Here is a 26,871-nt window from a genome sequence, read left to right as displayed (position 1 = left end):
TATTTGTAAATCCAATGTTTTTAAGTTTTAATCGTAATAATTTATGATTAACTTTATCGAATGCCTTGCTGAAATCTGTGTAAATTACATCAGTTTGCTTTCCTTGAAGAAATCCTCGATTTATAACTGTAGTGAACTGAATGAGGTTTGTTGTTGTAGAACACTTCCTCTGAAATCCATGCTGATAGGGTGAAACAATAGAACTAATGCAATGGATAAGGTTTTCAGTAATCAGTTTTTCAAAAAGCTTTGGAATCACGCTTAATTTTGCTATTCCTCGGTAATTGGCCACATCCGATTTATTTCCGTTTTTAAAGAGTGGAATGATATACGATGTTTTCCAAACCTCAGGAAAAACAGCTTGAGTTATGGAAGCATTGAACAGTATGGTAAGAGGATAAACAAAAGCATCGGCACACTTCCTTAGGATGCAACTCGGGATATTATCTGGTCCAAAATCATAGCTATACTTTAAAGTTTTCAATCCATTTAAAACCATAGAGCTGTTTAATAGTGAAATAGATATTGATTGATTAGTATTAATTTCGAAAGGGTAGTTGTTGCCGCTAAATGTTTTAGTAGAATATGTTGTACTGAAGAAGTCTGCAAACATGTTAGATATAACATTTATATCACAGGATTCAGCATCATCGTACTTTAAATTTGGTGGAAAATCGGTGGATTTGCGCTTCGAATTGACAAATTTGAAGAAGGACTTCGGATTCTGTTTAAAGTTGTTTTTGAGTTTTGTCAGATAATTTGAATAGCAAATATTATTCATAGTAGTATATTCAGACCGTGCTACAGAATATCTTCCGTAGTCAGTGGAAGATCCTGTTTTTTTATATTTCTTATATTGTTTATTTTTCACAATTTTAGCCTTTGCCAAAGCTATAGAGTTCCATGGTGGCCCAGAAAGCTTCTTAATTACATATTTCGGTACGCTGATATCAATAAAATCGTATAGCTTTTTGTAAAAAATATCGATAGCACCATTTAAATCGTAAGCGCTAGACAAAAGGATATCCCAGTCTGTGTTATGCATAAGTTCACGTAACTGCTCAAAGTTTGTTTTCGAAAAACATAAGGATTTCTCACTTTGAGTCCCGGGTATGATTTGGTTTCCAGTAGGAAACGAAACATTAATTTTGATAGTTGGATGGTGCTGGTCTTCGGGAAATGTTAACGGATCAATTCGTTGAATGTAACAATCATCCACTTGATTTACAAATATCAGGTCCAATAACTTATTATAGGTGTTACGGATACAATTTATTTGAAAAATACCAAGATCAAAAAGTGTATCGAAGAATAATTCATAAAATTTGTGTATATTTTCGGGCAGCAGGTATTTATCCCCAGGTAAAAAATTCCACAACATGTTTGGTATATTAAAATCGCCAAGTATACAAATTAGATCCTCTGGCTTAGTTTTTTGTAAAACTGCTTTTAATGCATGGGTATGCTTTTCATAAATTATTTGCGGTGATGATGGAGGAATATATGAGCATGTTATAAACATTTTTTTCAAATTGTTTTTTACTTCGACAGCAATGAACTCAATATCAAGGGAAGAATCAAGATCCAGTAATTGGCATGAAAATATATTGGAGACAGCTATGAGCACTCCACCGCCGTTGCTTACACGGTCACGTCTAAAGATATTGTATTTATTTGACAGAATTTCCGAGTTTAAAATACGTTCATTTAACCAGGTCTCAGTCATTACTAAGATATGATGATCAAAGGTAAAACTGTCAACATACAATTTCGATATTTTAGATCGAATTCCGCGGACGTTTTGATAGGCTATAGATAATGTATCATTACAAAAAGTGCTTAGTTTTTTGAAAAGTTAACAGAGTTTTGATGAATGTAACCATTATTATCAGGCATTTGTCTTTCTCTATATACGTATTCACGAACTATAGTATGTTTCGGCCAGAACTCAGGATCAATAAGACGAGTATACATTTCATCAGAGGTTGTAATTTTGAATGATGCAATTGAGCGTTGTTGCGAAAAATTGAATTTATGTATGTTAATATCATTAAATTTTCCAATTTTAGATGTGATGTAACGGTCAATTGTCTCAGTAGTGGTATCCGCTGGAAGTCTTGAAATGAAAATGCTTCTTTTTGGCGGGACGGCAGTAAGGATAACCTCAACAGGGGTTACGTTATAAGGCGAAGAAGGATTGGCGACTGATTCAGGAACATGGTTTGTTAGGCGTTCAAGCCTGGTAGGAGGTACATCATTAACGGAAGTACTGTATGAACTAATTGGATTATTTGACGTAGGGGGATTGGATGAAGGAAGATTAGGTATAGGTGATGAATTGTAGGAAGTAGAATCAAGCATTGGCACGGAAGGGGTGTTTGATAATGATGTACTATAGTTATTTTCAGAGCGTTTTTCTTTGTTTGCATTCCTAGTTGATTTTCGACGCTTCGGAGATGATTGTGGTGAATTCATATTCTCTAACAGCTTATAATTTTCAAATAATTTACCGTAATCACTTATTCGATTAGAGAGTTTAGCTGAATCTTCTAGAATCTGCAGAAAAGTTTGTTTTTGAGATTGGAAAAATCGGTAAAAGCTCACTCCAATTTTTCTGCAATCCACACAGCACCAGTGAAGTCCCTTGTTGTTCGAAATTGCATCCGCAACAAGTCCAGAAATGTCACTACATTTAAGATGGCAATTTTCGTGACATAACCAGCATGTTATCATTCTTTCGTCTGATTTTATTTTGCAATTTTTATTTAAACACGCCATTACAGTAATATATTTTTACAATATGACGTACAGAAAAAAGTTGTAAAATTTGAAACAACGTAAAATTTATTTGCGATGGAAACGGTGTAACAGGGTTTTATTCAGGTTGATACAGCAAAAACAGGGTGTTGTAGTGAAACAGGGTAATGTAGTTGATGTAGTGAAACAGGGTGATGTAAACAGGTTAGTCAATCCAGGACACACACCGCAACGATAGCAGGGAAGATAACAGGTTCACAAGTTCAAGCCAGTGAACAGGTACGATAAACGAAAAACAGAATGCGAGATGACGTACGTACTTGTATATGAACAGGTAGGTTCAACAGCAACTAAAGATAATGAGAGCACTTCTATTTATGTTATTTACGAATGATACCATAAAAGGGAATGGTAAAATTTATCAATATTGGTTTTTGTTTTGTATTTCTAACTGCTTAACATCACAAAGAAATGCGAATACTCGATAGCACACAATGTTGGCGAAACTGTGAGAGATCAATGGCGCAGATTATATGATGCTTTTGCTGCGACGAGGCGAAAAAATTGTAAATTTATAGGAGCGAAACACAAACACGACCGTACAGTACAGTGTCGATTATACAATTATGGGGGTAAGGAAAAAAATTGAACCAATATTGACAGATATCTGGTGGGAAGAATTGCTAAACAATGAAAACCCAAAGTACCAATTTACAGCAAATTCGATGGAGAAGTGTTTCCAAAATAGTGAATGTTGGGGTACCGTGTGGGTATATGGGTGATATTCCAAAAATGGAGGACCTATATTTTTTAACCCTCAGCCTTATGACTATATCAAGTCCGAAGATGGGACCCATTGGTCCACTCCTTTCCATACCTCACCCACAAATGGTCAACATTTATAAAATCAATATCAGGCGAATGTAATGTCCAATTTGAACCCAAATATTATTATTATTATCAAGCCCATATCATGTCCGATGATGAGACCTATTGGTCCAATCCTTCTGATACCTCCCAACAGATGGTCTACTTTTTCAATATATTTCAAAATCTAATATTAGACGAAAGTAGTGCCCGATCTGAACCACATTTTGCATAATTATTTTCTCCAAGCAAGTCTGAAGGTGTGACCAGTCCTCTTCTGGTGCCTTTCCCAAAGGGTCAACATTTTATAAACTTGTAAATGTAATTTTAATCGAATCGATTTGATGAACAATATAAAGCGATAATAAAACCTGTGTGTAATTCCATAGACCTCCGCAAATCATAGTCTGAGGGTTCATATCTGTCGGCAATACCGACTAACACTTTTACTAGTTTTACCAAAACATCTTAGAGGTAGTTGCAAAGTATGTTCAAAATTTCAAATCTCAATCTTAAATATTGTTAGTTCAATCATGATTTCAACAGATAGACAGATGATCGGACATAGCTATCTCGTCATAAAAATTTTTGCATTACCTAAGGGACGTAAAAAAATTCTTTCATATTATCAGCCTAGAACAAACAATGTGTCGAAATAATACCCAAGATCTATAATCGCCGATGTTCAATTCTCATTAAGGACTCCCCATTAAACTGAAATATTACTCACTTGATAAGTTTAAGGGAGAATATTTTTTTAATCCTTGTTGCCATTTATTCTTGAATTGCTTCAGTTTATCATCTATAAAGTAAAACCGATAATTAAAAAACCATTATCTAAAAAGTATCGGCATACTATATATTTCACCTTTTTTCTAATTTTCATACAAAAATGTTAATAATCTTTAATTTCTAACACTTCACGATTTTGCAACAGCTTCGGGAATTAATGATAACAACAATGAATAACCCATCAATGCAATATTTGCGCCCGATCCGCGTAGCATATTCTCCATAGCGTTAGAACCAAATTGAGCCAGTAGAGCAGACATTGCCATTAATCCATAGGTGAGATTATTTTCATTGACCGATAAAAATACCAAGGAGACCACATTGCCCAAAATCGATAGTTCTTTAAGCGTCTCCGTGGCACTATCTTCGCCATCTTCATTATCGAATATCTTGAAAGTTAAATCGAAAACCAAGGGCACCACAAATAATGCATGTCCCAATGCCAGGGAAGAGGACTGTTCAGATAGCATATAGAGATCGATATTTATCAGCGGCACCGTCATTATATCCACACAGCATTGTGTTATATGTTGAGCTTTACGCATGAAACTGTCTTCGGCCGATGGTGGATCTAAAAATTTTTGGTTGTTACTACGCCCTTCGATGATATTGGCATATAGGCCGAAAACGCCATGATACAATCCCACTGCACAGGCGGTGAAAATGAACGGATGTTTTGCGGGAGCAACCAAACTCAGAGCATATCCAGATGATCCGACTAAAAGGCCATTGAAAATTGCATCAACCATGGTAATTTGGAAAACGTTTTTTTAATGATTTTTTTTTTTTTTTTTTTGAAAAATTGAATACAAAAATTTTCTTTTTCTTTCGAAAATATACCGAAAATGAAAACAATTTGAAATTTTATTCCAAGGTAACACATATTGTAAAAAGCAAAGAAATACAGTAAACAAGTAAAACCCCGTAAGGTTTTTACTTGTTTTACTGTATTTCCAACTATACCCTCGGCGATATTTTGAGTTCTTCATTAACTTATAAATCCAAATTTCGAGCAAATCGTCAAAATTCTAGACTTAACTCAGAATGTTATGCCAAATTTCGTGCAAATCGAAGGATATATAGGGTCTTTGTTGACCTATCGGACGAAAATATATATGGGAGATATATCTAAATCTGAACCGATTTTCAGGAAATTTAACACACGCCGTTCTAGACTTAATTCAGAATACTATGCCAAATTTCGTGCAAATCGAAGGATATATAGGGACTTTGGTGCACCATTTACATAAAATCAGACGAAAATATGTATGGGAGCCATATCTAAATCTGAACCGATTTTTCCCAATTTCAATAGGGTTCGTCCTTGGGCCAAATAAGTGACTTGTGCTAAATTTCATCTAAATCGGATCATAAATGCGACTTGTACTTTGTTTACAATTTAACATCTACAGACGGACAGACGGACGGACATGCATAAATCGACTCAGAAAGTGATTCTATGCATATTCTCAAAAGGAACCATGTGTCTATCTCGTTACCTTTTGCCTGTTACAAACATATGCACAAAGACATAATAACCTGTACCATAGTGTGGTGAAGTGTATAATTATTTTAAATTCAATGGGTCCGAACTTTTATATCCTTCAACATGAGGTGGACATTCCAAAAAACCTAAAATCAATCGGTACATCAATCGGGGTCTAGCCCTCATATAAATGCATTTTTACGATTCGCTTGATATTTTGGGCTTTAGGCTTAATTTCTATCTATGTAAAAAAAGTAATAATAGGCCCTCATGCCTGATTTTGTTTTATATTACAGTTTCTCGTTACCAAGTTTTCTACATAAAAAAATCACATATATAGAGCCCACCCATTCATTCATTCATTCTGTTTAATATTTTCCAGATTAATATAAATTAACTGTCTCTATCGTACGAATCATACCTTAACGCTGCACCACACTTCCTTATATGTTTCTACATTTCTACAAAAATTACCGATTCCTTAAGGATGAGTAACAACACATACTCGGTAATATCACAAATACTAATTTCTCAACCATTGCAATTGAATTGACGTCATAGCATGGCGGAAAATGTCACCCAAATGCATAGTTTAGATAGCTTGTGATACCATCGTCGGATATTTGTGCTGTTAAAATGCACACCTTAAATACACAATATATTATATCACCAGTAGACGCAGCGAATAGCTGAGGATGTTGTCTGGCAGACTAGCTTCCCATAGATGTAGTCACTTTCTTCCGCTGTGGAAATTATTTTACGTAAACACAGCAGGGATACATGCAGCAGCAAATGTTACTCTAAATCTCATTAGGAATTATTTCAGTAATCTCTTCTGTCGCAGCTATGCAATCTCTACGAAAATAGGGGATTTACAATGGCATGAGATTAACAAAAAAAGAAAATAAAATCGGGGAAATGGTCGAAGTTGACCGGCATGTTAGCAGTCGTAACATCGACCAGGAGCTAAAAATCAAATTTCCATCTACGAAGCCTTGGCCAAACGGAATGAGATAGACCCATTTCTTAAACGTATGATGATTTGATGTGAGAAATGGATCACATACAATAACCCTGTACGAAAACGATCGTGGTCAAAGAGCGGTAAAACACCTCAAACGGTCGCCAAACCAAGACTAACAAACAGGAAGATTCTGCTATGCATTTGGTTGGACTGGAATTTTTTTTCTGATTTTTACTGTTAACAATTGAACCGTTTGAAGATAGGATCATGGTTGGGAAGTTTTAATACATCCGCCATACAGTCCGGACTTGGCACCAAGCGATTATCATATTTTTCTTGCATTGCAAAATTTCTTTAATTATAAAAATTGGTATTTAGGGAGGATTGTGAAAATCGACTACTAGAGTTTTATGCAAATAGAGAGCAGGAATTCTATGAGACCGGCATTATGAAGATACCTCTTTGGCCCAAATCGGATACTCCGAAGCATGTTAAACAAAGTCCTATAGTTCATATAAAAACCAGTAAGGAAAGTTCAAAAGTCGGACGGGCCGACTATATGATACCCTTCACCATTTGGATACATACAAGAGATTCTAATATATACAATATTCTGTATGTGGAACATACATATAATCTTCAGAGGACCATTGGAATGGAACTGGCGAAACTAAATGTGTGATGTACATAGATACTTGAAAGAATTAAAACGCCCATATACATTTCATTCTGAAATCTATGAAAAAATTGTGTACCATTTGAAAAAAATCGAGCAAAAAAATGTATGTGGAAATATGTATAAATCTAGACCTAATTGAGTAACCGTAGCATATACCATTTGCTATTCGCTGCACCATTTGCATAAAATCGGACGAAACTATATATGGGAGCTATACCTAAATCTGATCTGATTTCAACAAAACTTCGCATACGTTTATATAGACCTAACTCCGTACAAAGCGCAAGATTTTGTCTCAATCGAATAAATATTACATAAATCTAAATCGATTAAAAAAAACTCCACAGACACTAAACTGGACTTAATTCAGAACGCTGTGCAAGATTTTGTCTCAATCGGACAATCCTTGGGAGTATGGACGAATCCTTGGAGGAAAATCGGACGAAATTATATATGGGAGCCATATCTAAATCTAAACCGATTTTCACAATACTTCGCATAAAATATGAACCTATTTCAATACGCTGTGCAAAATTTTGTATCAATCGGACAATACTTGGGAGTTGGGTGCACCATTTACATTAAATCGAACGAACCTATCTATATATGGGAGCTATATCTAAATCTAAATTGATTTCAACAATATTTCACGAACATCAATACGCTGTGCAAAATTTTGTATCAATCGGACAATGCTTGGGAGTTGGTGCACCATTTACATTAAATCGAACGAACCTATCTATATATGGGGGCTATATCTAAATCTAAATTGATTTCAACAATATTTCACGAACATCAAACTGGACTTAAGTCAGTGCGCTGTGTCAACATTTTGTTTGAATCGGACAAATATTGGAAGTTTGGTGCATCATTTACCAAAAATCAGACGAAACTGTATATGAAATCTATATCTAAATCTGAACCGATTTCAACAAAAAATTTTTATACATCAATATCGATCTAATTTAAAACAAAATTTTGTATCAATCGGATACTACTTGGGAGTTTGGTGCATCATTTACCAAAAATCGGACGAAACTCTATATGGGAGCTATATCCAGATTTGAACCAATTTTCACGAAACTTCACACACATAATTCCAGACTTAATTTAGTACGCCATGCCAACTTTGGTTCACCATTTACAATAAATCGGACGAAAATTATATATAGGAGCTATATCTAAATCTGAACCGATTTTCAAGAAACTGAACACATATCATTCCCGACCAATTCAGTACGCTATCCCAAATTTCGTGCAAATCGAAAGATATGTAGGGTCTTTGGTACACCTTTTACAATAAACCGGACGAAAATATATATGGAAGCTATATCTACATCTAAACCGATTTTCACCAATTTCATTGTATCAAATTTCATCCATTTTAATATCAACAGACGGATGGACATTCATAAATCGCCTCAGAAACTGATTCAATGCATATTCTCAAAAGGAACCGTTGGATTTTTTTGGATTTGGACGTTCCAGAGATCGGATATCTTTATCTGTAAAATATTTTTAACTTATTTCCTCACTTTCTATTGTTCCATTGCATCAACCCTTTCTTTCTATCATTATTCCAAAATTCTAGCAATATTGTTGCAACATCCTCCCTTGAAGCTACTGGCTGTCTTTAAGACACAGACATCTGAATTGTGCTGCGACGTTGCATTATTATGGTATCAGGTAGTATCGTTGGTGTCTTGTAGTGTTGTTATTTCCGCATTACTTCAAATAATTTCCTCTGTTCTTCTTCAACATTTCATTTCATCCTCTACGTTCTTCGCTTTCGTTCCATTGTTTGAAAAGGATATCATCTTAACGTAAGAAGGCATTTATGACTGCTGCTTTCATAGCTGCTGGTGGTGGTTGTGGTGGTGATGTTGGCTTTCTTGGCAGCTGGCATCGTTACTTCTGTTCAACTGCTGCATGGCTCCTTAATGTCGAGTGTGCTGCTGCTAGCTGTGCAAGTGTTTCCTAATACTGTTAAAGTATTAAAACTTTCTTGTATTTCCTTACACTGTCTTCCATTTTTCGTTGCTTGGGTTCTTTTGTTTGTTCGCTTGTTTGTTTTTAACAGGAATTTGTAAATTGTTAGTGGAATTTGAGCTTTTGTTTAGCTTACAAATGATTTCATTGCAATATGATTTGACTGTGACGATGAGGATGCGGATGATGACGACGATATTCAAGGAATTTGCTAAAAAGTGATTTTGTTAAATATCTTTTCATATTTTGGAGCTTAGCAATGAAAGGGAGGGGAAAGGAGTGAAATGTTAATTTCAAGTTAAGTAATAATTTATGGTATTTTTTTTTTTTTTTTTTTTTTTGGAGATGGATCTAAAGAGATTTTGATTTATATATTTATGGAGGAAATATGCCGGATTTTAAAAGGAAACACAAATATTAATAATAACCAATATACAAATTTTCCAATAGGTTTTTAAGGTAACCCCCCCCCCCCCCCCATTCTCCATTTTTTATTTTTAAGATTTTAAATGGGCTGGTAAATGAATACCAATGCTTGTAAAGGTTTGTAACTTGGCACATATATATTTGAAGATTTAAAAAGGAAGAAAAATAATTTACCAAAATTTGTTGTTGTTGTTTTTTGGGTTCAAAGAAAAGTCCATATTTTCGATGTCGGGCATGATAACTCCACACTGGAACATCGGAATCCGAAAATTCCAACTGTGTTAGAAAGAGGACATGTCTGGCTCTCGTATGAACTAGGATTATTGACTTCGCACAATAATTAACAAAATGGCGGAACTTTGAAATTTTTTTTTGGAAAATCGCCTATTTTTTACCACAAACTAAGTTAAAAAATAAGGAAGATCTTCACCGATTGGCTTTATCCTAGTTCATACGAGAGCTACACACTCCCAGAGAAACGTGCCAAAATTTGAAACCGATTGGATTATTAGTTTTTGAGTTATCGTGCCCGCCATTCGTTGTGAGAAAAACGCGTTTAAAGTTTGAAAAGCCCTTTAGCCGTCACTTGATGCTGACACAATAAATCGGCAATATCTTCTAGAGTTCTTGAGATTTTCACTTGAAATTTTGTAGGAACATTCTAGAATTAGAGTAGATACGAATTAAATCAAAAAATTTTTTGACACCGAGAATGGGGGGGTCCCCTTAAAGAAAGTATGTACCTCGACATATTAAGTAGGGCTTTATTTCCCTCTCAAATATTTGATTTTTTTTTTTCTATTCTTTCTATATTTTTATCACCCAACTCTCAGGCAAATGCCCATATTTCTTTTTCTGGGAATAAAATACACACGAATTGTGTTGGTGTCATTATCACGTTTTCGTCTGGACATATAAAATGGCAACATAATGGAAAGCCCAAGTGAGAAATGCACAGAAAAAAACTGGAATTTATGTGTCCTAACAGATGCTAGATATACGCACAAGCGTTTTTCTATGACACCAACCAGAAAATGTTAAAAAAAATATATTCCCAAACCAAAAACGAAAAAAACTTCCTGGCACGTTTGTCTTTCGAAATAATGCACACTTGTGTTTCGTTTCGCATTTGAAATGCAAAACTATGCATTGCAGTTTTAAGAAAAGATAATGGAATACTACAGGTTGTCCAAAATTTATGCTAATCGTTTTGTATTTTTTGTTAAATAGAAAGAAGCGAATGCAGTGACAATTTTATTTAATTTTTGGAGGTTTTTCTTGGTGTAAAAATTGAATGCGCAACCCACATATTTCAATATAATTTATTTCTAGAAAATAGCTCGACTTTAACTGATCAAGGTGTGTTCAATAAAATTTTGATTAATTATAAATTTACGTGGGGTACGAGCATTTGATGGTAATGTAAGTGAGTTTTCATACTTTTAATATTTTTGACGTTTAGCCTGATTTTCGAGTTTTCCACCTACGACCCCTTAAGATAGTCGACTGAAGGTTTACGTACTAAACAAAAATATTACAAATTTACCTCCCGACATAAAATTCCGATTACGTGTTCCGATACACGTGTCTTCTACTTTTAGTCCCTCTAACATTTTGTTTTTGGAATTTCCGATTATTTGTTTGTATGCCTTAATGAAATGTTCCATGGACCATCCATTACGTCCAATGTTGACATATTCTTTCCAACATTTCGGCCGGTGTCTTGGAATTAAACGCTTTTGTGATGAATGTTCACCAAATTTGCTGCTCAATAACTTCATTGTTACGCATGCTGGGTACCAGGAGGCACCATCTTATCATGCAAGCTAAACTCTTGCAGTTTGGGCACTTACGTTACGATTCGCAGCATCATCGAAGAAGAACCGTCCAATGATGGCACTAGGCCTCCAAACTCTGACTTTTTCTTCTGGTTGATATTTATCTCAAAGTAGACAATTCTACTTCAGTTCTGAATGCAGAAGCTACAGAAAGAATGTGTGAGGCAATGGGGTCTTATTCCGGAGAATACGAGTAACGCAAAGGCTCGGCACCGACCTAATATATAAAGGCCCTACTTACAAATGTCGAAATGTTTTCAGAGTATACCAACAGTTTGAATACGACTGTGCAGGAGATAGAGAGCGCAGTTGGCTATATATGAGATCTCGAGACAATTATGTGGTTCGTGATCGGTGGATGAAGCTTTTGGAAGGCAATAATGAAGAATTGGAGGGAAAAACCCGTGACGTGATGAAGTTACGTGCAAGAAATAGGGATATACAACTTTCTCTAAAAACAACGGAAGACGTCAGAAAGGGTACAGTTATTGCAGGCAAAGGATGAAGAGGCTACAGACAAATGCCGCGAACTTAAAATAAATTTGGTTGCGACTGCAGAAAATGTACAGACAACGAAGAAATCATGAGAAGGAATTGGCTCTTTCGGAAAAGGTCCATCTATCAGCAGAGACCGTACGTGATAAGTTGGTCATACTACTAGACCCCAATGCCAGTAAGGAGCGGGAAATGGTAAGAGAAATCCCACATGCACATATATCTTCCCGGAAATCGAGTTAGCGATTAAAAAGGGCGATGGTGTGGCTGAAGGCGAGAAAGCAGTTATGGAACAGGGTCCAACAGGGAAGTTAAAGACGAGGAACACGGAGCATGTCCATTGTCCACAGTTGTTTTGCCGGTACGTAGATGAACGAATAATTACAATGAACCGACAACTAAATATGATTGGTCCGTTAAACGTGGATATTGCGGCCATGAAGCTGTGGCTATAAATCCTGCAGCCGATAAGTTGGACCCTGTGGACAAAACTGACGATCAATCATGGGGAGATTTTGTTGCCAATGAGAATATCAATGGAATTGAGCAGAAATAAGGAAAAATTTTGACTACTAAAATGTGTTATATGTACAGAATTGCCAATGGTCCTGCCTTGAAGATGACACGAGAGGGTAAATATGTGGAGAAGCCAAGTGGAAATCGTGTGACCAATAATCTGAAGAATATAATTGCAATGATTCAGCCTGGAAGATGAAACCGGCAGATGAAGGTGGAGGTGCCATCTTGAGAATCTGGTAGGAGAGATCGTTGAGATTTCCTAGTGCCGCCCCAAAAGTTTGTAACGTAGCGAAATATTGGTATTTTACATGTATGATGGGTTCTGGCCACTTTATTTTTGTCTGATTTTCTGGTCGCTTCAGAGGCCGCAATTATGGCCCATCGGGTCAAAGAATAGACAGAATTGATAAAGATCGGCCAATATTTGGCGGCTCAAATGGACCCTGACTTTTGTGTGAAAAATTACAGAAATTGTATTCTATTTGTATTTGTATTCTTACCTCTGAAGGACATAGACCGGAGAAGTTGATAGTATATCCAAGAGGAGTGGTTGACATTTAAATTGATACCAATTATATTGCGGTATGTACTCAGATGTGTGCTTACGAATTCATATATTTTTTAGTAACCCATTACCACACTATAAGACGAAAATATAGCGCTTTTGAAAATTTTCATGAGAATCCAGGTAAGGTCAAGGACAAGGCATATATTTTTCATTATATTTAGATAAAATAATCAGATAATAATATTTGGATGAAGTGGATCGAATTTTTTTTCGAGTCAATCGAGGTCACAATTGAAAGCCGAACATCAGAACACAAACCACGGAGAACGTGATCTGGACATGTAATTATAAGGGAAGTATTGTATGTTAGTAATATTTGTTGACCTATAGCCGGTCAAGAGCGTGTAAGTATCGCGAAATATTGCCCAAGTTCAGAATATAGAACCACACAAACTTAGATATTCGGGGAGGTTGTGTAGGGTATCATATGGTCTGCCCCGTCTGATTATACTTCTCCGCTCACTGGTTTTATATTAATTTTCTGGCCCTCAAGATGTTCACTTTGCGAACATGATTTTCATATAAAAAGATAGTGAATGACTTGCTGTGGATCTCTTGTGTAAAAGAGAAATACTTTACTTAAAATGGGATTTTTATACTGTGCACTTAGAGATTTTTACACCCTTCACCGCACAGTGTTACAGGGTATTATGTCCTTGTGCATATGTTTGTAACAGGCAAAGGGAATAGAAATAGACCCATGATTCCTTTTGGGAATATGCAAGGAATCATTTTCTGAGCCGATTTATGCATGTCAGTCCGTCCGTCCATGTATTTTTGTGATCAAAGTACAGGTCCCATTTATGATCCGATTTGGATGAATTTTGGCACTGGTCACTTTTTTGGCTTAAGGACGAACCCTATTGAATTGGAGAAAATCGGTTCAGATTTAGATATAGCTCCCATATAAAGTTTTGTCCAATTTTATGTAAATGGGGCACCAAACATGCGAAGATTTGTTGGAATGGGTTTAGATTTAGATATAGCTCCCACATAAATATTTGTCCGACAGTCGGCCCATTACGACTTTTGATGTTTCCTTACTGTTTTTATACCCTTCACCACACTGTTATACAGAGTATTATGTCTTTGTGCATATGTTTGTAACAGGCAAAAGGAAACGAGATAGACACATGGTTCCTTTTGAGAATATGCATAGAATCACTTTCTATGTCTATTTATGCATGTCCGTCCGTCTGTCTGTCCATGTTAAATTGTTAACAAAGTACAGGTCGCATTTATTCTGCCAATTGGATGAAATTTGGCACAGCTCATTCATTTGGTCCAAGAACGAACCCTATTGAAATTGGAAAAAATCGGTTCAGATTCAGATTAATCGGTTCAGATTAATACTAAGGTAAATACTGATCCGAATTGGATGAAATTTGGCACAGCTCATTTATTTGGCGTACTGAATTTAGCTTAGAATGATGTGTGCTAATGAAAAATATATAATGAAAAATATATGCCTTGTCCTTGACCATACCTGGATTCTCATGAAAATTTTCAAAAGCGCTATATTTCGTCCTATAGTGTGGTAATGGGTTACCAAATAATATATGAATACGTAAGCACACATCCGAGTACATACCACAATATAATTGGTATCAATTTAAAGGTAAACCACATCTCTTGCATATACTATCAACTTCTCGGGTCTATGTACTTCAGAGGTAAGAATACAAATACAAATAGAATACAAATTTTGTCATTTTTCACACAAAAGTCAGGGTCCATTTGAGCCGCCAAATATTGGCCGATCTTTATCAATTCTGTCTATTCTTTGACCCGATGGGCCATAATTGCGGCCTCTGAAGCGACCAGAAAATCAGACAAAAATAAAGTGGCCAGAACCCATCATACATGTAAAATACCAATATTTCGCTACGTTACAAACTTTTGGGGCGGCACTAGGAAATCTCAACGATCTCTCCTACCAGATTCTCAAGATGGCACCTCCACCTTCATCTGCCGGTTTCATCTTCCAGGCTGAATCATTGCAATTATATTCTTCAGATTATTGGTCACACGATTTCCACTTGGCTTCTCCACATATTTACCCTCTCGTGTCATCTTCAAGGCAGGACCATTGGCAATTCTGTACATATAACACATTTTAGTAGTCAAAATTTTTCCTTATTTCTGCTCAATTCCATTGATATTCTCATTGGCAACAAAATCTCCCCATGATTGATCGTCAGTTTTGTCCACAGGGTCCAACTTATCGGCTGCAGGATTTATAGCCACAGCTTCATGGCCGCAATATCCACGTTTAACGGACCAATCATATTTAGTTGTCGGTTCATTGTAATTATTCGTTCATCTACGTACCGGCAAAACAACTGTGGACAATGGACATGCTCCGTGTTCCTCGTCTTTAACTTCCCTGTTGGACCCTGTTCCATAACTGCTTTCTCGCCTTCAGCCACACCATCGCCCTTTTTAATCGCTAACTCGATTTCCGGGAAGATATATGTGCATGTGGGATTTCTCTTACCATTTCCCGCTCCTTACTGGCATTGGGGTCTAGTAGTATGACCAACTTATCACGTACGGTCTCTGCTGATAGATGGACCTTTTCCGAAAGAGCCAATTCCTTCTCATGATTTCTTCGTTGTCTGTACATTTTCTGCAGTCGCAACCAAATTTATTTTAAGTTCGCGGCATTTGTCTGTAGCCTCTTCATCCTTTGCCTGCAATAACTGTACCCTTTCTGACGTCTTCCGTTGTTTTTAGAGAAAGTTGTATATCCCTATTTCTTGCACGTAACTTCATCACGTCACGGGTTTTTCCCTCCAATTCTTCATTATTGCCTTCCAAAAGCTTCATCCACCGATCACGAACCACATAATTGTCTCGAGATCTCATATATAGCCAACTGCGCTCTCTATCTCCTGCACAGTCGTATTCAAACTGTTGGTATACTCTGAAAACATTTCGACATTTGTAAGTAGGGCCTTTATATATTAGGTCGGTGCCGAGCCTTTGCGTTACTCGTATTCTCCGGAATAAGACCCCATTGCCTCACACATTCTTTCTGTAGCTTCTGCATTCAGAACTGAAGTAGAATTGTCTACTTTGAGATAAATATCAACCAGAAGAAAAAGTCAGAGTTTGGAGGCCTAGTGCCATCATTGGACGGTTCTTCTTCGATGATGCTGCGAATCGTAACGTAAGTGCCCAAACTGCAAGAGTTTAGCTTGCATGATAAGATGGTGCCTCCTGGTACCCAGCATGCGTAACAATGAAGTTATTGAGCAGCAAATTTGGTGAACATTCATCACAAAAGCGTTTAATTCCAAGACACCGGCCGAAATGTTGGAAAGAATATGTCAACATTGGACGTAATGGATGGTCCATGGAACATTTCATTAAGGCATACAAACAAATAATCGGAAATTCCAAAAACAAAATGTTAGAGGGACTAAAAGTAGAAGACACGTGTATCGGAACACGTAATCGGAATTTTATGTCGGGAGGTAAATTTGTAATATTTTTGTTTAGTACGTAAACCTTCAGTCGACTATCTTAAGGGGTCGTAGGTGGAAAACTCGAAAATCAGGCTAAACGTCAAAAATATTAAAAGTATGAAAACTCACTTACATTACCATCAAAAGCCGAACATCAGAACACAAACCACGGAGAACGTGATCTGGACATGTAATTATAAGGGAAGTATTGTATGTTAGTAATATTTGTTGACCTATAGCCGGTCAAGAGCGTGTAAGTATCGCGAAATATTGCCCAAGTTCAGAATATAGAACCACACAAACTTAGATATTCGGGGAGGTTGTGTAGGGTATCATATGGTCTGCCCCGTCTGATTATACTTCTCCGCTCACTGGTTTTATATTAATTTTCTGGCCCTCAAGATGTTCACTTTGCGAACATGATTTTCATATAAAAAGATAGTGAATGATAGTGATCTCTTGTGTAAAAGAGAGACAATTTAGTTGAAATGGGAATTTATACTGTGCACTTAGAGATTTTTACACCCTTCACCGCACTGTGTTACAGGGTATTATGTCCTTGTGCATATGTTTGTAACAGGCAAAGGGAATAGAAATAGACCCATGATTCCTTTTGGGAATATGCAAGGAATCATTTTCTGAGCCGATTTATGCATGTCAGTCCGTCCGTCCATGTATTTTTGTGATCAAAGTACAGGTCCCATTTATGATCCGATTTGGATGAATTTTGGCACTGGTCACTTTTTTGGCTTAAGGACGAACCCTATTGAATTGGAGAAAATCGGTTCAGATTTAGATATAGCTCCCATATAAAGTTTTGTCCAATTTTATGTAAATGGGGCACCAAACATGCGAAGATTTGTTGGAATGGGTTTAGATTTAGATATAGCTCCCACATAAATATTTGTCCGACAGTCGGCCCATTACGACTTTTGATGTTTCCTTACTGTTTTTATACCCTTCACCACACTGTTATACAGAGTATTATGTCTTTGTGCATATGTTTGTAACAGGCAAAAGGAAACGAGATAGACACATGGTTCCTTTTGAGAATATGCATAGAATCACTTTCTATGTCTATTTATGCATGTCCGTCCGTCTGTCTGTCCATGTTAAATTGTTAACAAAGTACAGGTCGCATTTATTCTGCCAATTGGATGAAATTTGGCACAGCTCATTCATTTGGTCCAAGAACGAACCCTATTGAAATTGGAAAAAATCGGTTCAGATTCAGATTAATCGGTTCAGATTAATACTAAGGTAAATACTGATCCGAATTGGATGAAATTTGGCACAGCTCATTTATTTGGCGTACTGAATTGAGCTTAGAATGATGTGTGCTAAGTTTCGTGAAGATCCGTTAAGATTTATATATAGCTCTCATATATATTTTTGTCCGATTTACATACATAAACACCTAATGTTTGTCCGATTAACACGAAATTTTGAACAACGTATCAAATTGAGACTTGAATGACGTTATTAGGTTTTGTGGAAATTTATGCAGATGCAGCCATGGCTTCCGTATGTATTTTGAACGGGTGTCAGATTGAGATTAATTTTTATACCCTACACAACTATGTTGTCAGGGTATTATAGCTTTGTGCAGCCCCAAAAGTTTGTAACGCTAAAAGTTTGTAACGCCCACCTTTAAGTATACCGGTCGTCATACCTCGACTAACTGAGTCGATCTAGACATGTGTGACCGTCCGTCTGTCCATTATAATTTGTAAACACGATACATGCCACAGTTATGGACCAATCTTCACGAAATTTTGCATGTAGGATGGGGTCTGACCAATGAAGACCCCTATTGTTTTTGATAAAGATCTGTTAATATTTAGGGTATGAAATGGACCAAAAACTTTATTTTCTGGTCGCTCCAGAGGACGCAATTATGGCCCGAACTTCGCGAATTTTCACATGGAGAAGGGGGTCGGGCCAAAGAATAAGCACGTCTGTTTGTAAAAAGATCGGTCAATATTTAGCCGGTCAAATGGACCCTGATTTTTGTGTGAAAAATTACAACATTTTTATTCTATGGCGTATACATTTACTCCTGAAGGATATAGATCCGAGAAGTTGATAGTATATTCAAGAGGAGTGGTTGCCCTTTAAATTGATACCAATCATATTGTCGTAGGTACTCGGATGCGGGAGATAGACTTAAATATTTACAGGTTCTTACGTATTCATATATTATTTAGTAACCTATTACCACACGTTAGGGCGGATATATAGCCTGATCGCTTTGAAATGTTCCATGAGGTTCCAGTTATGGTCAAGGACAACGCCTAAAATGTTAGGTGATGATCAGATAATCATTTTTCGGATGAAGTGGACCGAAAACCTAATTATTTGTACTTTTCGAGTCAAAAGCCGAACATCACAACACAACCTACGGTAAAGGGAATCTAGACAAGAAAATAGAGGGGCTGTATTGATTATTAGTAACATTTTCTGACCTCTAGCCAGTCAAATATCGCGAAATATTGCTCAATCTCAGAATAAAGAAAGTTAGATTTTCATGGAAGTTGTGTAGGGTATCATATGGTCGGCCCCGTCCGACTGTACTGCTCCTCTCACAATGCGACGGACCGAATAGCGTGTATCAATTTTGCTATAAATCGTTTTTATACCCTTCACCACTCTGTGGTACAGGGTATTATGTCTTTGTGCATATGTTTGTAACAGGCAAAAGGAAACGAGATAGACACATGGTTCCTTTTGAGAATATGCATAGAATCACTTTCTGAGTCGATTTATGCATGTCCGTCCGTCCGTCCGTCTGTAGATGTTAAATTGTAAACAAAGTACAGGTCGCATTTATGATCCGATTTGATTGAAATTTGGCACAGGTCACTTATTTGGCCCAAGGGCGAACCGTATCGGTTCAGATTTAGATATAGCTCCCATATATATTTTTGTCCGATTTAATGTAAACGGTCCATATATATCTTTGGATTTGCACGAAATTTGGCACAGCGTAATGAATTATGTCTAGAATGATGTGTGCCAAGTTTCCTGAAAATCGGTCCAGATTTAGATATAGCTCCCATATATAGTTTCGTCCGATTTCAAGTAAATGGTGCACCAAAGTCGCTATATATCTTTCGATTTGCACGAAATTTGGCATAACGTACTGAATTGAGCCTAGAAAGATGTCTGCCAAGTTTTGAGAAAATCGGTTCAGATTTCTATATAGCTCCCATATATAGTTTCGTCCGATTTCATGTAAATGATGCACCAAAGTCGCTATATATCTTTCGATTTGCACGAAATTTGGCATAACGTACTGAATTGAGCCTAGAATGATGTCTGCCAAGTTTCGAGAAAATCGGTCCAGATTTATATATAGCTCCTATATATAGTTTCGTCCGATTTCATGTAAATGGTGCACCAAAGTCCCTATATATCTTTCGATTTGCACGAAATTTGGCATAACGTACTGAATTGAGCCTAGAAAGATGTCTGCCAAGTTTCGAGCAAATCGGTCCAGATTTCTATATAGCTCCCATATACAGTTTCGTCCGATTTCATGTAAATGGTTCACCAAAGTCTCTATATATCCTTCGATTTGCACGAAATTTGGCATAACGTACTGAAAATCGGTCCAGATTTAGATATAGCTCCCTTTTATTATAGATTGATTATAAGTAATTGACGCAGCAAGGATCCAATAAGCGGATAGGAACACAACGTTCTGAAATTAGTATAACCTAACCTGTGATAGGTTTGTTTGAAATCGCTTAATATTTGAATAGAGCTTCCATACATATTTTCGCCCGATTTCAAGTAAATTGGGCATCAAACTCCTCATGTTAGTCAGATTGACATCAAAGTTTGCACAACTTAAAAAATTGAACATAGAATTACGTAGTTGCGTTTTCTAGAAGTACAGACATAGCCCAACGGATGACCTATTTATATTTGTTTAAAGTCGATTTACATACTTTATAGATAGATCTAGGTAGATTCATATTTAGATAAATATCACATATTTTATTTCATCAATTTTTAATAGTCTTGTTTAATATACCCATAGTGGTGAAGGGTATCATATAGTCGGCCCCGTCCGACTTTACTACTTTCCTTACTGGTTTATAAATTGTCCCATGGTACGCAGACGACTCTAAATCTGCCCGAATAAATTTAATTTATCATAGGTTGCAGGAAGACATGAGTATGTTCCTTCGAGGGAACATTGACATACAATTGTAAGGATACATATGTACAATATACCCAAAGTGGTGTAGGGTATCATATAGTCGGCCCAGTCCGACTTTACTACTTTCCACACTGTTTTTTTTTTAACTTTGGACCAACTGTTATTCACCCAAGGCCAATATGTCAACAAAAATAAAATGTGATTAACTAGTCATTAAGTAATAATTACAATTCAAATAAATTCAAACAAAAGTGTACACATTTTAAAAAAAAACATTTAAAATAATCATCCAAAATTTCATTGAAAAATTTAAAAACAATGTGGTTCACTTTTTATATATAAATGAATATTTTATTTTAATAAACCCAACCATCCACGACCAAAGTGCAAATATTTGAATTTTTTGACAGCCACAACAGTTTGAGCAGCAGCAGCTAAATGCAATATGTTTACACTCCATCACCTGCAACAAAACAACAACAATTCGGATAATTTTTCACACTTTTGTTTTGGCTTTCTGTTGCTATCGTTATTGCTGTTTTGTTTATCCCTTTCAAAACAATAAAACAAACTCTTATTTAATTCAATTATTTTAATTTCATATTCTAGCTGAACACGAAACTGGAAACTGCAGAGCAACGTTGCAATGATGACTGTTGCTGGCCATTTTTCCATTTAATTTGATGCAGAGTTTATTTGAAAATTTTGGAAATAAAATAAATTCATGAAAAAATACAACAAAAAATACAATGAAATAAAAAAACTAGACAACAATACCACCTAGCCAACCAACTCAGCAAAACAGACAGACATGGACCAACTATACTGGAGTACTACTTCTGCTACACGTTGCACAGATGTCAGACTCGCCTGACATTTGGACATTTTTATGTTGCCTTAGCAGCAGCATCAGTTACTGCTGTCCTTTGCTCAGCATTTATTTTATTCATTGTTTGTTCGTTCGCTCGCTCATTCATTCGTTCGTTTGTCTGTTTATTTTAAAGTCATGAATGAATGAATTTGTTGCCCCCGACTGACTAACTGCCTGACTATTTGACTGGATGGTTGGGTGGTGTGCTGGTGTGTGTGTTGGTTTTCCCAGTTTTGTTGTTTTTTATTTTCCCCATTTTTTCCTTTACAATTTTGTTTATGTCTCCATACTTCCGCTTAAATAAAACAATAGCTTGACAGAGCATTTTATATTTCATTTGGCTGCTAAACTCTGCTCTTATTAGAACATTTTAGGCAGACAATGCATTTCTAGTTGGAGTTGCTATTTGTTTGCTTTTGTTGTCGTGGTCGTTGTGTTGTTGCTGCTGTTGTTTGTTTAAAATGTTTAACCCAAATATCCGCTTTGCTGCTGCTGGATGACATTTAAATGTTTTTATTTTCCTCCCTGTTTTTTTATCATTTGTTGGTACTTTCTGTTGCTCTAGTAAAATAGTAACATAATCTAGACAATAATGTTTGTGTGTTCGGGCATACATATACTTATATATATATATATATATATATATATGATAAGTTTAAATATATGGGAAACATTATATAGGGAAAATAAGGTGAACTGAACTTAAATAAATGTGTAGTAGAATTATATATTTAAATACCAAAGAAATTTTTAGAAAATTTGGTTGCCAAAAATGTTGTTTATTTAAATTTTTAATTCAAACATAATATTATAAGTGTTATTAAATAATAGAAGAAAAGAAATGCAGGCTTAAGAATAAACATGACCCACAATTTAAGTTACGGGGTACAATATTTTCAACTACTAATCGGTGCACACTTTGCACTACTTTTTGGAAAAACATTGATTTAAGTGTAAAATGCGGTTTTTACACTCCACTATATGGTGGAATTTGCAGCACCTTGAAATATTCACCGGAGATCCCATAAGATATATTCCTGATCATAATGAAATTCTATGTCGATTTAAGAATGCCCGTCTGTCATTCTATTGACATCATGATATGGATCGCAATAATTAAAAGAGAGCCCAGAAATTTTTTACAAGCATTGCTAGTACTCTTAGGTTGTTTGGTATTGCAACTGAGATATATCGGTCAACGTTTTGGTGTAGCCCCAATAAAACGGTACCCCCCAATATTTGGTATTATAATGATTTTGGACACGTTTTTCAACTTGGCTATAATTTAGTATTTTGGGTCCTCATTCTATAGAACATGTCCATACCAAAAAAGTTTAATATTGGCCCAAGTTTCAGTATCATCATCATCACCGGTACCTCCCCCACAAACTTTCACCTCGATACTAGACAGTAATTTCGTAGAAAATAATGGCTAATGAGGGTATATACACTTCGATACGGTGAAAATGTTTCTCATCGAAATATTGGTTTTAGAACCCATGTTTCTTTGATCCAAATCCGTTTCAGAAAATTTACAAATGTTCGTTGTCCGTCTGTCTGACTGGCTGGAATAATCGATTTCATCCAAATTTTGCGCATCTTAATATTTCTTCCAAATTCGAATATGGGGAATATCAGTCCACTCTTTCTGGTACCTCCCCCCACAAAATGGTCAAAATCGTGGAACAAATTTATTTTATAATAACATGCAAACGGCCTATACGATTTTAACGAAACTTTATATCCTATTATCTTTGGCAAGTATATGTCAAGTAGGAAGATGGGATCCACTGGTCCACTCCTTCTGGTACCTCCCTCACAAAGGGTAAACATGTTCAATATTGATAAATCCAATGTCAGGCGAAGGGAATGTCCGATTTAAACCAAACTATGCACAACCTGTTATCTTTTCCAAGTCTAGATCATGTTTGAAGATGGCACCCATTGGTCCATTTTCAATATTTATAAATCCAATATCAATCGAATGGAAAGCCTGATTTGAACCAAACTTTGCACAACCTGTTATTTGTACCAAGTCTAGATCATATCAAAAGATGGGATCCATTGGTCCACTCCTTCTGGTACCTCCCTCATAAATGGTCAACATTTTCAACATTTATAAATTCAATATTAAGCGAATGGAATACCCAAGCCTTTGGCTTTAAGATGAAATATCGGGCTACCGCCAGCTTTCGGGCTGTCGCTGTGCCAATCTCCGGCAATTTCACCACTTATCGGACAGCTGCAGAGCCAAGCTGCTGTCAAACTTCGGCTGGCGTCACCGCTCATCACGGTGCTGCTCTGCCAAGCTGTCGGCAACCTTGGGGTCCGTCACCGTTCTTCGTACTGACTTCAACCTACGATCTATCTACCATCATCGTGGTTAATCTGCATCCAACCAACGAGCGATAAATGTGGACCCAGTAGCCATAATAGAAAAATATCAGAAAGCATTCCTAACTTAAATGCCGCTCATATTTATTGCATCATCTCGATGAAGAGTTTCTACCCAGTAAAAACCCAAATTACAGCCTATTAGTTTAAAAAAACGGGACTAAGACCCCAAAATACCGTATAATGGAGAGTATCGTTATATGGGGGCTACCCTGAAAATAGGCCAATATTGATATTCGAAGTATGGATGTTTTTTTCAACGAGAATTCTTAATATTAAATTTAAAGCAATTCTCTTGAAATACATGACCCAAAGCTTCAAAATACAGGTTATTGGGAGTTACTGTTATGCGTGGTCTATTCTACAAAATCTACCGGTATATACCATTTTCATCACCAATTTTCGGTGCTCCTTTCCAAAATATGTATCGCCAAATTTATTTAGGGTGGTTCTTTAGCAAAAATTTCGGTTATTTTAATCAGCGTATAATTTAACATTAATTAAATTAAAAAATAAAGAATTCTTACCTGATATGCCATCATAAGTCCACCATTCTTCCCAGCTAACTGCATGGATCACTGAAAATAATAAAAAAAATATTTGTAGTACTTAAAAATATTACTATAGAAAAATTTTGGTCTGTTCCTGTGCAGCAAGGATATATTAGTTTTTACTGATATACTAAAGGAAATTTTGTTATCGTAGTAAAACATTTTAGATACATGCAGTACGGAACAGACTATTTAATGCGGACGTATGAAAAATTAAACATTAAAATTCATATTTCCAATTACTCAATACTTTAATATAAAGCTACTGAAAATTTTTAAATAAAAGGTACCCCGACTTAAAGTCTAGAGTACTATTTTTACTCTATTTAATTTATAATATTAAAAGCATATTTTCTTTAAATTTTATAGTTACCAGATAATATTCTACACTCCTTTCCAAATGATTTAAATTTATTTTCAGATATTACCCCCATAATAAAACTTCATCATCAATAAGTTATCAAAACATCACCTCCCCATGGTTACCCATAGTCGTCTGGCTTTATGTTTTAATTTCTATGGAGCTAGTAGCTCCGTAATTAAATTATAACAAAACGTATCCTTTTACGTAATTAAAATAGCATTTATAACAACATTAACACAATCACAGAAATGATAACAGACACAGCACTACAACTAAGGCTAAGACCAAGGATAAGACAAGCAAGGAGAAAAATCAAAATCTATAAAATTAGAACTCGGGGGAATGGGGAATTCCATGCAGCTAGTCAGTCAGGCATCCGGCCAGCTAGCCATTCAGTACTATGTCTACTGTGTGCTGTATAGAAATTCAAAACATTTACAAATACATTAATTTCAATCATTGTCCATGACTTGGCAAATGTTAAACGAGAAACAAAAACGAACGAAAAATAACCCCTTTTTGGCCTCGGCATTCGAATTCTGTTTTTGGTATATTCCCTTGGTCATCTAATGGCATGTCGAAAAAGCAAATGTTTGGAACAAAAAGGAAAGGAAGAAGAATGATTTTTATTTGGATGGGGGGTAAAACCGGCAACACCATTTACAATTCCATTCCATTTTGGTAGCCTCAGTTATTGACGGTATCTCCCATAACCAAAAAGGATGCCAATATAAGGCAACAAAATATAAAAATGCAAGTAATCGAATGCTTATATACTAAAACACACACACGAACACAGTTCCATAGAAAAGAAATGAATGGAAATGGCCATGAGAGAGGCCACCAGACATTTTCATTCGTTGTTGAATGCTAACGTAACTTTAAGATTGTTAAGATTGTTTGGCAAAAAAAAAAAAAAAATGTTTGTTCTTGTTCGTGTTATTTTTTTGGGGTACATGGCTAACATTGTTTTGTTGGCAAAGTATACTCCAAATAATTGAAACTAAACATATTATTAAATACGTACAATTTTATCAAGTGAAAATATCCTTTGTTTCGACGTTATTCGGAATTGCCTGTATTTATGTTTATATTTGCTAGCTAAGTATTTGCAATCGAACAAGATCGACCGAGGCCAAGGTTGGTTTGCCGACATTGGTATGTCGGTTGTTGATGTTGTTGTTGTATCTGTTTTTTAGTTCTATCCAAAAATTGAAGCAACAAATCCATGAACATTCTAAAATATTTTGGCAATTTTTAGTTTGGCTGTCGAAAATCGATACTTTTTGGTTTAATTCCCAAATGACTGCAAATGAAGACAAAGGGGTTTTTTGGTTTTTGGAAACACACAAAAACTATGGAGAAATGCGAAGAACTATTTCTCCTCTACAGGCAATAAATATAACAAAATAATGTAGGTACTTTTTTTGAGGAGGAAATTTACAGACTAAAAGTTTTAAAAGAGTGGAAATTAGTGAACTGTGTTTTAAGAGGAATAAGTTAGAACTTCTATGAGTTCCTAATATATATCGGCCTTTAAAAATTATTTTACCTAATTAATGTGGACAAGGTAAACATATATGTTGATTGCTTTCGTCAAAAGGTAAACTACAAAACGAATTTTTAACACTAGATTGCCAAAGGCGGTCATTTTGACCACTTTTCAATTTCAA

General features: G+C 35.9%; 1 protein-coding gene across 1 annotated transcript in view; it reads right to left on the bottom strand.

Annotated features, from left to right (window-relative positions):
• The window catches only part of LOC133330823 (carbonic anhydrase-related protein 10), a gene marked incomplete at its 5' end in the record, with an annotated part of 89,627 nt that extends 64,766 nt beyond the window's left edge, over positions 1-24,861 (bottom strand). Inside the window, one exon of the mRNA XM_061539233.1 lies at positions 24,811-24,861. Coding sequence (XP_061395217.1) covers positions 24,811-24,861 — 51 coding nt within the window. The remainder of the gene's footprint in view (positions 1-24,810) is intronic.
• Positions 24,862-26,871: the final 2,010 nt, after the last annotated feature.

This window comes from Musca vetustissima, unplaced genomic scaffold (genome assembly GCF_032173495.1).
Source record: "Musca vetustissima isolate MV318-11 ecotype Yass unplaced genomic scaffold, APGP_CSIRO_Mvet_v1 utg1600, whole genome shotgun sequence".
Lineage (NCBI taxonomy): Eukaryota > Metazoa > Arthropoda > Insecta > Diptera > Muscidae > Musca > Musca vetustissima.
This window is presented reverse-complemented; position numbering and strand designations above follow the sequence as displayed.